At 44.3% G+C, this 16,747-nt stretch overlaps 1 protein-coding gene across 1 annotated transcript in view; it reads left to right on the top strand.

The window, feature by feature from the left end:
* The window catches only part of LOC308169000 (cadherin-related family member 1a-like), a gene marked incomplete at both ends in the record, with an annotated part of 29,037 nt that extends 18,182 nt beyond the window's left edge, over nucleotides 1–10,855 (top strand). The window contains 4 exons of the mRNA XM_080543638.1: nucleotides 1,154–1,221; nucleotides 5,812–6,040; nucleotides 6,184–6,438; nucleotides 10,133–10,855. Of these exons, the coding sequence (XP_080399764.1) occupies nucleotides 1,154–1,221; nucleotides 5,812–6,040; nucleotides 6,184–6,438; nucleotides 10,133–10,855 (1,275 nt within the window). The remainder of the gene's footprint in view (nucleotides 1–1,153; nucleotides 1,222–5,811; nucleotides 6,041–6,183; nucleotides 6,439–10,132) is intronic.
* Nucleotides 10,856–16,747: the final 5,892 nt, after the last annotated feature.

Here is a 16,747-nt window from a genome sequence, read left to right as displayed (position 1 = left end):
ACAGTCACTACCTCTCCACAGTCAGAGACAGAGGGAACAGCCACTACCTCTCCACAGTCAGAGACAGAGGGAACAGTCACTACCTCTCCACAGTCAGAGACAGAGGGAACAGTCACTACCTCTCCACAGTCAGAGATAGAGGGAACAGTCACTACCTCTCCACAGTCAGAGACAGAGAAGGGAACAGTCACTACCTCTCCACAGTCAGAGACAGAGGGAACAGCCACTACCTCTCCACAGTCAGAGACAGAGGGAACAGTCACTACCTCTCCACAGTCAGAGACAGAGGAGGGAACAGCCACTACCTCTCCACAGTCAGAGACAGAGGGAACAGTCACTACCTCTCCACAGTCAGAGACAGAGGGAACAGTCACTACCTCTCCACAGTCAGAGACAGAGGGAACAGTCACTACCTCTCCACAGTCAGAGACAGAGGGAACAGTCACTACCTCTCCACAGTCAGAGACAGAGGGAACAGTCACTACCTCTCCACAGTCAGAGACAGAGGGAACAGTCACTACCTCTCCACAGTCAGAGACAGAGGGAACGGCCACTACCTCTCCACAGTCAGAGACAGAGGGAACAGTCACTACCTCTCCACAGTCAGAGACAGAGGGAACAGCCACTACCTCTCCACAGTCAGAGACAGAGGGAACAGTCACTACCTCTCCACAGTCAGAGACAGAGGGAACAGCCACTACCTCTCCACAGTCAGAGACAGAGGGAACAGTCACTACCTCTCCACAACCAGAGACAGAGGGAACAGTCACTACCTCTCCACAACCAGAGACAGAGGGAACAGTCACTACCTCTCCACAACCAGAGACAGAGGGAACAGCCACTACCTCTCCACAGTCAGAGACAGAGGGAACAGTCACTACCTCTCCACAGTCAGAGACAGAGGGAACAGTCACTACCTCTCCACAGTCAGAGACAGAGGGAACAGCCACTACCTCTCCACAGTCAGAGACAGAGGGAACAGCCACTACCTCTCCACAGTCCCCTTTTGAGTAAATGGTTATTGGTTTTCGCCTGTTACGGGACTGGTACTGGACTAGTACTGGTATTGGACTGGTACTGGCTTGTCTAGCTTTTCTGTATTTGCCGTCAGTACAAAGGTTGACAGTTGTTGTTGTTGTGTTCTCTCCCGTAGGCGACAGATCCAGACTCTGGCCTTTGGGGCGAGGTCAAGTACTCCATCTATGGTTCAGGGGCCGACCTGTAAGTACCACTGTTATAACTGCCCCTGCCCCCCCCCTCTCTCTCTCTCTCTCTCTCTCTGTGTCTTGTCTCCTTCTCTCACTGTCTGTCTGTCTGTCTGTCTTTCTCTCGCTCTCCCTCTGTCTGTCTCTTTCGCTCTCTGTCGGTCTCTTTCGCTCTCTCTCCATATCTCTCTCTCCATAACTATCTCCTTCTCTCTCTCACTCTCTCCCCCCCCCCTCTCTCTCTCTCTCTCTCTCTTTCCATATCCCTCTCTCTCTCCATAACTATCTCCTTCCCTCTCTCTCTCCATAACTATCTCCTTCTCTCTCTCACTCTCTCCCCCTCTCTCTCTCTCTTTCCATATCTCTTTCCATCTCTCTCTCTCTCTCTCTCTCTCTCTCTCTCTCTCTGCCCATCCATTGGTCCATGTGGAGTGATTATGTGAGTAGGGAACCAGCTGCTCGGGATCCAACAGACCAGAATAAACCGCCTGCAAAAAAACACAATCACTTATGCAACATTATTAGCGCCCGATGCTCTCTCTTAGGGACCAAGCTCACCGCACAGAATAGCCCCAGCGTCTGGGTTGTAAACATGTCCCGTGAGACAGGTCTCTGTCAACAACGAAGGTTAAGAAGAGGGCTGGAATAAATCTAAACTAACCTAGACAGTTCCCAGACAAACAGAGCCAAACGTCTGTTTGTTATTTTCAAAGTGAGGAATCAAATATGTGATCCTGTACTTTGGGTGAACTATCCCTTTAAGGTGACATTAGAAAGGCACTTAAAGGTGGCTTAAAAGAATCCCAACTTGACCACGGTCATGGTTCACTGTGAGGCCGACTCAAATTCATCCCATATGTATGTTAAAGGAATAAGGGTAGGGCAAAAGAGATGTATGAGTGAGCACTAAAGCAGGTTAAATCTCCCTGCAAGCGGTAGTTTGTGGCTTAACGATACTATTATTCCCGTTTTGTATTTGAACCGAGATTCAGGCTTTATGATAGATTCCCTTGAGCGTTCTAGTCGTCTAGGATTTTCTCCGATTTTCTTACTGCTCTCTTTTATTAGATTTCAGATAGGAAGCACTACCACAAACATTTATATTTAATATCCTCAAGGCAGAGTCCTGCAACGTTGAGGGAAAACAGTTTCAAATGTCCATCACGCCTCTCCTTACTTGAGCCAGGAAAGCTTTCTGGGCTCACCCACTACAGTACCAACCCAGTACAGTACCAGCCCAGTACAGTACCAACCCAGTACAGTACCAACCCAGTACAGTACAGTATCAACCCAGTACAGTACCAACCCAGTACAGTACCAACCCAGTACAGTATCAACCCAGTACAGTACCAACCCAGTACAGTATCAACCCAGTACAGTATCAACCCAGTACAGTACCAACCCAGTACAGTATCAACCCAGTACAGTACCAACCCAGTACAGTACCAACCCAGTACAGTACAGTACCAACCCAGTACAGTATCAACCCAGTACAGTATCAACCCAGTACCGTACAGTATCAACCCAGTACAGTACAGTATCAACCCAGTACAGTACCAACCCAGTACAGTATCAACCCAGTACAGTATCAACCCAGTACAGTACAGTATCAACCCAGTACAGTACAGTATCAACCCAGTACAGTACAGTATCAACCCAGTACAGTATCAACCCAGTACAGTACAGTATCAACCCAGTACAGTATCAACCCAGTACAGTACAGTACCAACCCAGTACAGTACAGTACCAACCCAGTACAGTACCAACCCAGTACAGTACAGTACCAACCCAGTACAGTACAGTACCAACCCAGTACAGTACCAACCCAGTACAGTACCAACCCAGTACAGTACAGTACCAACCCAGTACAGTACCAACCCAGTACAGTACCAACCCAGCCAGCAAGTTTCAAGTTTATTGTTCCATCACATTATACTAAGTATTATATTAAGTGTAAGAGAGTAAAATTCTTAGGCTTCGATTCCTGACATTGCACTGCAGCACAGGACATCAGCGTAGTTCAACAACAAAAAAGTGACAGTAGTACAGGACATAAGTGACAAAAAAAGAATAGACATAATACAAGATAAAGGTGACAATAGTACAGGTAAGACAGGATACACTAGTGGTGCCACTGGTGATCATAGAGAGTTCAGTAGTAAAGTGTCTGTGCGCTTAAGGTTTCCGTAGTCCGTATACATGAGGTGTGCTTGGGGATGATAGTCAGCTGACTACAGCAGGCTTGTTCTTGAGCCTGGCCGCTGCTCAGCCCGGACCCCAAACTGTAAAGTTGCAGCATTCGTCGTGGTGTTCTGTAGCTACTAGCCCAGAAGTGTGCCGCTAATAATGGGCTGACAGTCAGCATGCCACTGTAAGACCTACAGTATAATCAAATCTGGCGGGGGGCAGTAGAAGTCTTAGGAGACACAGTAAAGGGGAAAGGCGGGTGTCTCAGGAGACGCCGTGCTGGGGGGTAGTGGATGTCTCAGGAGGAGCAGTTAAGGTGTAGCCCGAAGAGATGGGTCTTCAGTCTCCGACGGAAGATGGGTAGTGACTCTGCAGTTCTGGGTAGTGACTCTGCAGTTCTGGGTAGTGACTCTGCAGTTTTGTGACTCCACGTCCATCTTTTCTACGGCCTTAAGGCCCCTCTTCCTCCTACCCTGCTTACACTGTGCTGTTGTTCTTACTATTCTACGCTTTACTTCACTGTGCTGCATCTCTATGATGGCTAATCCTCTAATGGGATTGGAGGAGGAAATAGACTGCTCTCTGCTTCCTAAGGCACGGCCAATGACCTCGTACCAGTGTGACCCAGTGACATCACAGGACTCCCTAGTTGCAGTAGGTAACCGAGGTCAAACCGTAAACATGTTGTACTGTAGGCTTGTACTGGTTGGAATGATGTAATCAATCCCTATGTTGTGGAAATTACTTCATCGACTTTGTGTGCAGCACCTGGGAAAATCAGGTATGGATGGACCTGCCTATAATCTGTTTGACGACCATATTCTTGTCTCGAACAAAACACGTTCCCAAACTACGCAACATGAATTACAGGAATCATAAACATCTTTGAATATAGAACAGACAGATTCGTAAGGTCACGCAAGAGACTCTGAGTGGTCTTTTAACGCATGTATTAACTCCCACCTCATGTGTGGCTGGCTTGTATGAGAACAGGCTTGTATGAGAACAGGCTTGTATGAGTACAGGCTTGTATACAGTATATTAACTTGGAAGTACAGCTGTGAAGGACAGTTAACATAAGCCATTTAGCTGACGGTTTATCCAAAGCAACTTACATTGCAGTGAGTGCATACATTTTTCAGTATAAATGGTCCCAACGGAAACGAACCCACAACCTAAGAGTTGTTAGCTCCATGCCTTACCCACTGAGCCACAGAGGACCACAATCAGAGGGCTCGATATTACAGTCAATCAGAGGGCTCGATATTACAGCCAATCAGAGGGTTCGATATTACAGCCAATCAGAAGGCTCGATATGTTACCCTTCCAACCTCAAGCTAAGGATAACGGTTGAGAGGCAGTGGGGTGTGTGAAACGTTTCAAGTTAAAAAGACTAAAACAGATTAGTGGACTACTTCTTTAATCCTGGATGTTTCTTCTTTTCTGGACTTTTATCGAGCCACAAATAGAACACCTCAACTCTTGGGGCGGCGATAAAGCCACATATTGACTTTCAAGGAATTACGCTCTTAGATGGAATAATCCAACTTTATTTTGCACTCATTAAGCTAGTAAAAGCATGCTCTCCCCCTCTATAATCATGCCTTTCACTGGGACTTTTTTTTTGTTAATTGCCCAAATTCAGACACCACTTCTTTAACATAGCCTACTTTTCTGCCTGTATGTTTTGTGCCAAGCTCCTAACTCATGGCATGGCCGTGTCTTTAGGTGAGATGGGCTGTGTGCTCTGCTCTCGTTGCTAACCCAGGATACCCCATTCAGATTAGAGTATCAGAGTACAAGCACAGAGACAACCAAACACATTCGGCATCTAGCTAGATACTGCGAAAGCCATAATGATATATGTACAAATATATGTACAGTGAGTTATGTACAGACATGGGCGAGATATGTACAGTAACATACATGCAGTAGATATGTACAGAGCAATGGTTATCAATACAATATGTACAATGTGTAAAAAAAACATTTGCGGACCAAGACACTAGAATGTGTCACGTATGTTAACCATGTGTGGTAACCATGTGTGGTAACCTTGTGTGGTAACCATGTGTGGTATCCTTGTGTGGTAACCATGTGTGGTAACCTTGTGTGGTAACCATGTGTGGTAACCATGTGTGGTAACCTTGTGTGGTAACCATGTGTGGTAACCATGTGTGGTAACCATGTGTGGTAACCATGTGTGGTAACCATGTGTGGTAACCTTGTGTGGTAACCATGTGTGGTAACCATGTGTGGTAACCATGTGTGGTAACCTTGTGTGGTAACCATGTGTGGTAACCATGTGTGGTAACCATGTGTGGTAACCATGTGTGGTAACCATGTGTGGTAACCATGTGTGGTATGCGCCCCTGACCTCTGAACCTCTAATAACAACAAAGTGACCCTACGACCGCAGGTTCCTGATTCAGCCGGCCTCTGGGATTATCTACACCCAGCCGTGGGCGAGCCTGGACGCCGAGGTGAAGTCCAAGTACAACTTCTACGTGAAGGCCGAGGACACCGAGGGGAAGTACAGCCTGGCCGAGGTGTTCGTCACCGTGCTGGACCTCAACGACCACCCGCCCGAGTTCAACGACGACTTCCTGGAGAAGACCATGATCATAGGAGTGCCCGTAAAAATAGAGGTGCGTGTTGAGAGTTATTATTCATTGTTATTGTCCCCACAGAGCAATTAGGGTTGGGGGGGGGGGAGGGGCGGGGGGGGTAGTGGTGGTCTAGTGGATAGTGAGTTGGACTCCTGATCAGAAGGTGTGTGTAACATCTCCAGGCAGTAGATGAGGACGCGGAGGAGCCCAACAACGTGATCGAGTACTCCATCATGAAGGCCGACCCCGAAGACATCTTCGACATCGACGCAGACACGGGCGAGATCAAGCTCAAGTCCTACATCAAGTCCATGGAGATCATCCAGAACATCACCAAGCAGAGCGACTGCACCTGGTCCGTGGTGGTCCAGGCCCGCGACCGGGGGAACCCCTCCTTCAGCACCACGACCGTCGTCAAGATCGACATCACCGAGGCGGTAAGAGAGCGTGTGTGTTTGTGTTACAAATGTGACACGTTCTAACGCTTTGGTCCTCATGTCGGGATCTGATGTAATAATCGGACTTTTCTTTTCGAAAAATGTGAATACATTTCCGCGTTGTTGAACGTCGACAACACTTCGCTAGTCAACTAACACAGCTTGTTTTGTGAGCCTGCTAACAATGTAAAGTAGTGTTATAGTTAACTAGGGGATTACTCACCGAATCCATTGTGTTGCGGTATTCTGGCTTGACTAGCAAGTTTGTGTTGTGATTCTCAACAACGTTGAAACGTAGTTCTGTGTTTCAAAAGAAAAGTCCAAAAGAACATTTTGATTGTTTGCCGATATGCGGATCAAAAGACTAGAATGTGTCACAAATGACACCCTCTCCCCTGTAGTGTACTGTGCACCGTAAGGGGAATTGGGTCATTTTAGATTTGAACCAGTCCTGCAAAACGTAATCTCTCAAAAACAAGGAAACATTCACAATATCATAACAATATCACATTTACTACTTAAAATAAGCAAAATTATCTGCCGACAGAACAAAAAAATGTCACTTGCCAAGAGTTTTGAAAACAAGTACAAATATCTTAAAACTAGTGCATTCAGACAAAAAACAAGTGTATATCGCTGTGATTTAATTAAGCTATTAATTAAGCTATCACACGAGAGGGAGTGCTGTTATACTGAATATCAGCACGGCTGTGATTCGGTCGTAGGTACGAGGCAGCAGGCCTTTAAATACAACAGTTCCACAAGCGCCATTTATTAGTTAACAGTAATAAGCGACAACAGATTATGATTTGTTTGTTTATTTAATCATAAAAATAAACAAAAAATTGTTCCGCAACTGAACTTCAAATGGACTGTTGCCTAGTAACCTGAACACAAACATGTAGTCTAATTAACGGTCATTTAGTAGAACATCTGTGCGGCGGAGTGATACATATAGTTAAAAGTCCCAGTGCTGTTATACTGTATATCGGCACTCATGGAATGACTCTTGTCCAATCAAAATACTTAGTCGGAACTAACTGTTGTATAAGATATATTATCTTACTTAGATTGACTTTTTGCAGTGTGTAGGTGGGAGCCTCCTACTTGAGTGTGTGTTAACCTTGATGCTCAACTGTCACCCATAACTGTAAAGGGGAAATGTGTCAAACCTTTTATTATCAAACCAACAAATGTTCTTGTGACCCAATAATAAACAAAATAGTACTGTAGTCTACAGTATAACAGAATAGTACTGTAGTCTACAGTATAACAGAATAGTACTGTAGTCTACAGTATAACAGAATAGTACTGTAGTCTACAGTATAACAGAACCATGGAGCGTCGGGCTTATGGGTTGGATTAGACTGTTATCCTACTGTTTGTCCCACCACACAAACATCACCACGCACTTTCACTAACTACACACTTCATAAACAGAGTCTTAACAGCGTGTAGTGTGGGCAGTAATGATGAGGGTTGTTCTCTCTCTAAGGCTGTCATGTGATGACACATGGTCAAAGCCCATCAGTAGAGCAGTCCCAGTCAGTACAGTAGTCCATCCATCAGGTTGTGTTTAAAGGTAGACTCAACGATATGACATTAGACACAAAATGGCTAGGCAACTCCCAGTAGACATAGCTACTAGCTAGCCTGAAGCAGGACAAGTACGTTGCCAGCCTTTTTGTCGTGTGGCTAGCTACCATGTATTGGCTAACAAGTGAAACACCTTGCTTGGGTGAAGCTAAAACATCTCAGAAGTCACTCCACATCACATGGTAAATTCATATCACAGAGTCTACGTTTAAGATATATAAATATACATCTTGATAATCAGAGCCCTAAAATGATCAAATGTCATATTGTGTTTTCAGGTCAAGTCCAGATTAATCTCGTATTTACGGAGCCTAAGGAGGCGTCCGTGGACTGTGTTTGGGATCTGTTTGATGGTTGTGACCGTGTCCATCTCACTGACTATCTTCATCTCCACCTTTGTGTACTGGAGCTCGTTGAAAAAGTCCCGCATCCAACCGCAGGGCAAGATCAGAAAGATTATGCGGAGGCATGTGTCGTGAGCGAAGCTTGCCTTGAGATCATCCAGTGTCCTCTCCTTATAGTGATTACCAAGACTCTTATTTTTATGTTTGCTTTTGAATACACCTCTATTTTTCTTTTAGTGCTTGGGCAGTTTGTGTCTGTAAAAGAGTACAGAAGCACATTAGAATGTAGTATTATTTCCAGATTTATTTTCATTTATTTCAATTCTCAACTCGACCCACTGTGTTTACACAGTTTTATATCACCACACAGGAATACAATCTCCACTACCATTAATGACAATCTGACATTCAACTTTGCAAATGAAATGAATGAGAATCCATGAAAAAATCACATGGAGGGACGGAGCACTGGACTCATGTGCCGTGGCTCAGCCGGTAGAGGCGGCGTCTAATGGTCGCAAAGTCGGCAGCTCGCAGCGGGCCATGTGTCGAGGTGTCCCTGAGCAAGGCACTGAACCCCTAATTGCTCCGGGGTCACCTTCAATAGCTGTGACCCCTCTAGATGTCCCTTCTAGAGCATGAATGCATTTCGTTGTACTCTGTACAATGACAAACTTTGACTCCCTTTCATTTGCAAATGTGATGCTGCATGGTCTCAGCTGGGGGGCGTCTCTCAACCCTTCTGATCTTGTCTTGAGGACCCAGACAAAACACAGTTATGTTGGACTGTTCTATTTACTCTGATTGTGTTAAGTAGCAGTAATGGTCAGTCATCCATGTAAAGATAAATAGGTAAACATTGATGTGTAATAACTTTAATTAATAACTTGTTTCTTAGTAGAAACACAGGCGTGGATTTGGCTGGGAACATCACATGCAGTACCACACACCCACACACACACACACACACACACACACACACACACACACACACACACACACGACAACATAACTAGGAGTTAATAACTGTGTAGCAGTCCCATCAACGTAATAATAATAATAATAATAATAATATTAATAACTTAATAGGGGGACCCAAGGTCGCTTTACAGAAATACAAGAAAGAAAGAAAGAAATTCAAGAAAGAAAGCAAAAAACAAACAGTCAGTCAAGCAGTCATACAAACAGTCAGATAAACATTCAAACAAACAGTCAGTCAAACAGTCAAACAAACAGTCAACCAGTCAAACAAACAGTCAAACAAACAGTCAAACAGTCAAACAAACAGTCAAACAGTTAGACAAACAGTCAAACAAACAGTCAAACAGTCAGTCAACCAGTCAGACAAACAGTCAAACAGTTAGACAAACAGTCAGTCAACCAGTCAGACAAACAGTCAAACAGTTAGACAAACAGTCAGTCAACCAGTCAGACAAACAGTCAAATAGTCAAACAAACAGTCAAACAAACAGTCAAACAAACAGTCAAACAAACAGTCAAACAAACAGTCAGTCAAACAGTCAAACAGTCAAACAAACAGTCAAACAAACAGTCAAACAGTCAGTCAAACAGTCAAACAGTCAGTCAAACAGTCAAACAGTCAGACAAACAGTCAAACAGTCAAACAAACAGTCAGTCAAACAGTCAAACAGTCAAACAGTCAGTCAAACAGTCAAACAAACAGTCAAACAAACAGTCAAACAGTCAAACAAACAGTCAACTAAACGTGACCTGTCTTCTGTGCTCTCTTACAGAACCAGCTCAGGGGCGGGGCTTTGGAGTCCTTTTTAATGCAGAGTAGACACAAGCCGTTGCACTTCCTAGGCGTGATCGCCAGCGTGATCGGCGTGTTGGTGGTAGTCACGGTGATCGTCTCCACCGCCATGTTCATGCGCAACAAGAAGACCAACCGGATCCTGCCCCACCGGCACATACGCAGGCGCCCCGGGCAACCGCAGCCGTGGAAGTTCCGGTTCCGGAACCCCTTCAAGAAACCGGAGAACCCCGCAGAGAAGTTTGTGGTCAAGGAGCCAGATGTGGAGGCGGCGGTGGTGGAGAACGTCAACTATAACAACAACGCCATGGTCGGCCACGGTCACAGTCACAGTCACGGTCGCAGTCGTGACTGTGTTCACGAGCACGCTCGCGGTCGCACGGCCCGGGACCCCGATGAGGAGCGCCGACACTGTCGTTGTCACTGCCACTGCCACTGTGACTGCCCTGCCGACCCCAGCCCCCCCACAACCAAAACACCTGGCCACTCCTGGCCTGCGCCCCCCCGTGCCCCCGCCCTGCCCCCCCCCACGCTGCCCTCCCACAGGCCCGGGAACAGACCCTGGGAGGTGCCCACGGTGTCGGGCACGGTGGCCATCAAGCCCAAGAAGTCTTTCAGGGCCAGAGAGAACAGCAGAGAGAACGCGCTGGTGTCAGAGCTCAAAGTGAGGCTGGAGCAGAAGAGGATGCTTAACCGCTACTAGGAGAGAGTGTGTGTGTGTGTGTGTGTGTGTGTGTGTGTGTGTGTGTGTGTGGAGGGGGGGGGGAGTGTGTGTTTGTGTGTGTGTGTGTGTGTGTGTGTGTGTGTGAGAGAGAGAGAGACAGAGAGAGGATCTGTTTTTTTTTTTATTGTATGGAGATGACTCACCTCAACATAAACTGTGTAGCACCTATTTGATTTAATGTGAACATATGCAGGCATGGCCCTGCATTACCTATTGCATTATCTGCAATAATAAAAATGAATATTTTCTTAAAGGGATAATTGACTTCACAGAGCTTCACTTTTTTCTTTGGTCCTTATTTACAGGGTTGTCGGTTCATGCAGACATTTTTTTTTATCCATTGGGGAAATACCTACCCAACGCATGAACCTTACAAAAGTCTCAAAATAAGTCACAAGTAAGGGGGGGGGGGGACTTGAAAAAGAGTGAACTAACCCCTATAGCTCAAGTGAAGAAGTCATGAAGGGCTTGATATCACCAAGCAAGGCTGTCGTTTGATTTCCATCCAAGCTCCTTACAGGAGCTTTTATGAGGCTTAGACAGGCTGAAGGGGAAGTGGACTAAAGCTGTCACCTGATGGAGCAGGTCTGTAATCCTGCTGTAGAGCATCGCGTGCAAGGTCCCACACGTTTGAGAAACAAACTGGAAACAATTACAAAACCAAGTTAAACAATCAATGGTGGTTTGTCTCTTCTGTCATGTTTCAGGTCCCATGGCCATACCTGTCTAATGTGTTTGACCTGTTTATTATCAACTGTTTCAGTCTGCTTGCTTTGTTACAAAGGAAAACATCTAGACAGATTCCACTGTATTTCCAATACCCACAAATGGTACATACGATTTTACATTTCACATTTACATTTTTGGGCATTTAGCAGACGCATAAAGCTCATCTTTAACTTGACGTTGAACCTTGAACAGGAAGGTGTACAACATTAAGACTTAAATGAATGGATAATCGGACAAAATGGCCAAACCAATACGAACAGTGTATTGTATAGCACTTGGTTCATTGGCTAGCCTTGACCAATAGGATGCTATGGCTGCGAAGGGAAAGGCCTGTTTACTGTCAAGTAGCTCAATGCTCAGCCGTGACACCTTGCTGTGCTCTCCACCGCCCCCTCCTGGAGAAGATAGGGAAGAATCCATCAAGACCACAGTCAAGTGACCCACACCTCCTTAGAATCAGCTTTCCCTCCCCATATCCTAACCTTAAACACTTGTAGGGCAAATATGAAACTAGCCCTAAATCAGTGTCCCGGGCTTACTCTGACCTGTTTACCTCACCTTAGGCGGCCATTTTACATTTACATTTCACATTTGTTGACATTTAGCAGATGCCTTTATCCAAAGCGAATTCCTGCAAACGGCTCAAAGTGCTCCAATCATTATATAATCATAAATTAATTATTTAGTCATTTAACCTCATAGGAGCCAACGGACCCCCATCGGCATCCGAAGTGATATAAAGAGTTTACCTCGATCAATTCTCTTCATCGATATCACATTTTTTTCACAATTTTGCATGCTATACGATGCCACCATTTCCCCCCCGAGACGGTAAACACGGCCTAAGTCACATCCAGTTTTCTCCAACTGGAGAATGTGTCATGTCCGGTTTCAACGCCGAATTTCCATACCATTGGTCGGCCAGCCCAAAAAAATCCCAAAAAAGAAATCTGATACATGAGAAAGGTCAAAGGTCAAAGATGGTGCCAAAATATCTCCAAATGGCCTAAACATATAGGTGTCCGCCTAAACATACCTGTACTAAAACAGGTACAAAGTTGCATTTGCTCACATTACTAGCATCGACTTTGGCACAAGTACTAATAAGACCCTGGAGTACTGATTCCTAGATGATTTTGGCTTCGTTATCAGGTTTCCAAGGTGATATTCACTGTAAAAGCTGTTGTTTTTTTAGGCGGAGACTGAATTTGAGATGTTTTATAATGTTCTAGCTCTATTTGCTCTGACACAGTAACATAGATTTTGATTCTGACACTTCTACAGCCACCCCACAGGTGTTAGCTTTCATTTGATAACAATATCATTATGAAGGCCCTTGTGATTGTGGAGATATTCTATATTCACTGTGGGCATGTCATTTCGAGCAGAAAACCAGAAAAATGAGGTGGATAAGCAGAGGTTAAAGGCAAAATGAAAATGGATGTAGGCAGGGACTCATCTTCCGAGTGAAACTTGTGCCTCCATCGTTCTATTTCCTGCAGGTAGTTAGCTAGCTAGGTAGTTTCAGTACATTCTAAAACACTAGCTACTTTGCAATAAATCTGTCCAGAATGCTAGCAGCGTCATAGCAAGGGAGTTCGAAAGACCTGATGAAGTCACCCGGACAAAATGTGTCCGCTCGGACAGCGCAAAATGCCAAACACATCAACAGACCATCAACAACATCACAGCTCACAAATACATTTGAAATACACTTCATGTAAGAGCAGTTTGTTGTTCTACATAAATATGATAACAGAATTCATCCTCTTGTTAAATCCTCTATCTATACTCCACCTATCACCTATACATCTGGATCCCATTGTAAAGAAATGCATATTTGAATGTTTGCTGAAGTGATTCATTGTAGCTCTGTTTCCATACAGTATCGTATGGAAACACACCACTTGATGCTGTCCATATCAATAGGGGAAATTCCACTCGCATATAATTGTGTTAATTACATTTAGACTGTTTGTACTGTATGTGTCTTGATTTTTGAATGAAGAAATATAATTGTATAATTTGTTAATGCTAAATTATAAAGACATATATTATTGTATCTATACTGATATGGGACCTTGTTTGAACATCTCAGCATAATGATGAACGCTAGTATCTGTTTATTACGACTGTTTTTGGTAAATAAATCATATATGCTCACTGTGGTTCCACTGTCTCATGAGATCATATGGAGGAGGTAAAAGAGGAAGAGGAGGAGGAGGAGTGGATGAGTGAAGAGGTAAAATCGGCTTTATGACAACAATATCAATATCAACACGCAAGACTTATCAAAATCAAAATAAGCCTGCATTGTCCTTTAGCGACATTGATGGAATACCCCCCTGCCGTGCGGTCCTGTGCTCATTGTGAACAACATTAATTACAAAGAAAGGCCAGAGTGCCTGCTGGGTATTTGTGTGGTGATCTAACCCATGTCTACAGTACGCTACTCTAAAGGTTTCATAACACACGCATCTAACATATTCCACTCTTATTGTAATCCAGCAAACAACTCACTCACGCAAACAGTTGTTTACAATATTGCATCAATGGGATAAGCCCCAACTGAACAGGACTGACCCAGCCAGGCTCGACACCATGGGACTGTCCTGACATTCTGTGCCCTCAACTGACGCATTTCAGGCATCACTGCAGACGTCACTCTGAGACAGAGACACTTTGCTTGTTGTCAGTTGATTGTCAGTTGATTCATATTCATATTCAGGAATATAAATAAGACATTTAAATAAGAAACACATGAACATTTTAGAGCATTTTTAGAACAACTAATGAGATTTTTCAACGGTTTCAATGCTACAACATGCACACACGCACAAGCACACACGCACAAGCACACACACACACACACACCACACAATATTCAGCAATGGATGTTGTTTTTCTGCTGCTAAAGTGAGGGGTGGAGAGAGAGCATGAGAAAAAACCCAAATGACCGTGCACTATGCTACGCACTGTAAGAGGCAGCAGGGATTACGGAGCTTTTTAATAGAGGATTATCAAGCTGCAAAGTGCATTGATGCACCAGGATAAAGGAACGCCTGGCAGGCTCAGAATTCAAAACAAAGTTCTACACCCAGTCAGGCTACACCTTAACTGTCCTTTCTGAGACATCTACAGCCCCTCTACCCCCCTGTACAGTTTCTCTACTGTTAATATAAAACAATAAAACAAATAAAAATGAACAAATATCGATATTATTATTATTTATTTATATACAGGTGCATTTCCAAAAATATTGTGGAAAAGTCATTTTCCCCCCCCGTTTTTTTTAAACACGGAACGTCTCAACGTTGTTAGCAGGCTCACAAAACAAGCTGTGTTAGTTGACAAGCGATGTGTCGTTGATTTTCAACAACGTGGAAATGTATTCACATTTTTCGAAACAAAAGTCTGATCATTACATCAGATCCCGACATGAGGACCAGAGCATTAGAATGTGTCACATATGGACAATATATTGCAGGTTAGCACAGCGTGGCGTAGGAAGGAGTGAATAAATATGTACGATTACATAGTGTTATGTCACACTCTTTACTCTACTGCTTTAGATGTTAGAAAGGAATTACAGGGAATAACAAAGCAGCCTGAGCTTATCCCCCAAGAACACAGAAGCACATGTGTCTGTGTGGCGCAGCGGACAACTGACAGCTGCTGATCTCATCCGGAGTGTTTTAAGCCCTCGTCTTAAGTCAACAGAGCTACACACAGTATATAGGCCAGGGCAGAGCAGAACAGAGATGAACTGACCTCATTGCGTCACAGTAGATAGAGAACGGGGGGGGGTGGGGGGTGGCAGTGTTTAGGTATTATGTCAAATGAACAATGCCACGGGCCAGAAGGCATAAAACATCTACGTGTGATTGCCCGCCACACATCCCATGAGCCATCTGTCTGTGTCCGACGCCACTGACAGTGTGTGACGCACATCAGCGGCTGAGAGAGGCTACGGCTACACTACACACTGATGCTACGTCTGTCACATGTTGCTGCACTACTACGCACACACACACATGCTCACACACACGCACGCACACACACACACACACACACACACACACACACACACACACTAGTGTGTTAGGAGAGGATTTAGCTGTAATGAAATGAAACATTTCTTTTTGTAATCAATTATTTATTACAAAACAGAGTACACATGAAAAAAAAACTATTATAACACCAAACAAAATAAGTGTCTGTCCTGATGATTATTTCCCCTTATCATACCCCCTGTTAATTAAGCAATATCACACGAGAGGGAGTGTGTTATACTGAATATCAGCACGGCTGTGATTCGGTCATAGGTACGAGGCCGCAGGCCGAGTACCGAAGACAATCACAGCCGTGCTGATATTCAGTATAACACACGACCTCGAGTGTGATATTGCTTTTATACAACAGTTCTACAGCGCAATTTATTAGTTAACAGTAATAAGTGACAACAGATTATGATTTGTTTGTTTATTTAATCATTTATTTTGGCTCCGTCAAGAAAAAATAGTTCCGCAACGGGACTGTTCGCCAATAGCTAGTAAATACTTAAGTTGTTACTAAGAAGACATTAGCCAATCAGCGAGCAAAGCAAAACCATCCGTTTTTAAATCCTCAATTTTGGCCGCCATTGGCTAAAAGCTTTAATTTGGCTCTACAAGTGTTAATATGTCATTTTATGAAGTTTCAGGCGAGAAAGTAGCCATATATATTACCAAAATGTGTCCGGTTTATCAAAATAACCCGTTTATATATCTTATCTGACGTTTTTTTCCCCACTTCTGTGGGAAACTTCGCTAGCAACATTACGTTGCTAAGATAGTCTGGTTTCCCCTGCTTCGGCAGGCTACTTTATCTCCGCTGAGGTAACTACGGTTAGCTACGAGTTAGTTATAACTTACACCACCCTAGGGCCGGGGTATGTATAATGTAGTCTAATTAACGGTCATTTAGTAGAACACCTGTGCGGCGGAGTGATACGTATAGTTAAAAGTCCCAGTGCTGTTATACTGTATATCGTAACTCATGGAATGCCTCTTGTCCAATCAAATGACTTGGTCGGAACTAACTGTTGTATAAGCCACGGTGGCGAGGGGGCTCAAGGACACGACAACGGAGGCAGAATACTGT

Source organism: Nansenia antarctica (assembly GCF_963989245.1).
Source record: "Nansenia antarctica genome assembly, chromosome: 12".
Lineage (NCBI taxonomy): Eukaryota > Metazoa > Chordata > Actinopteri > Argentiniformes > Microstomatidae > Nansenia > Nansenia antarctica.
This window is presented reverse-complemented; position numbering and strand designations above follow the sequence as displayed.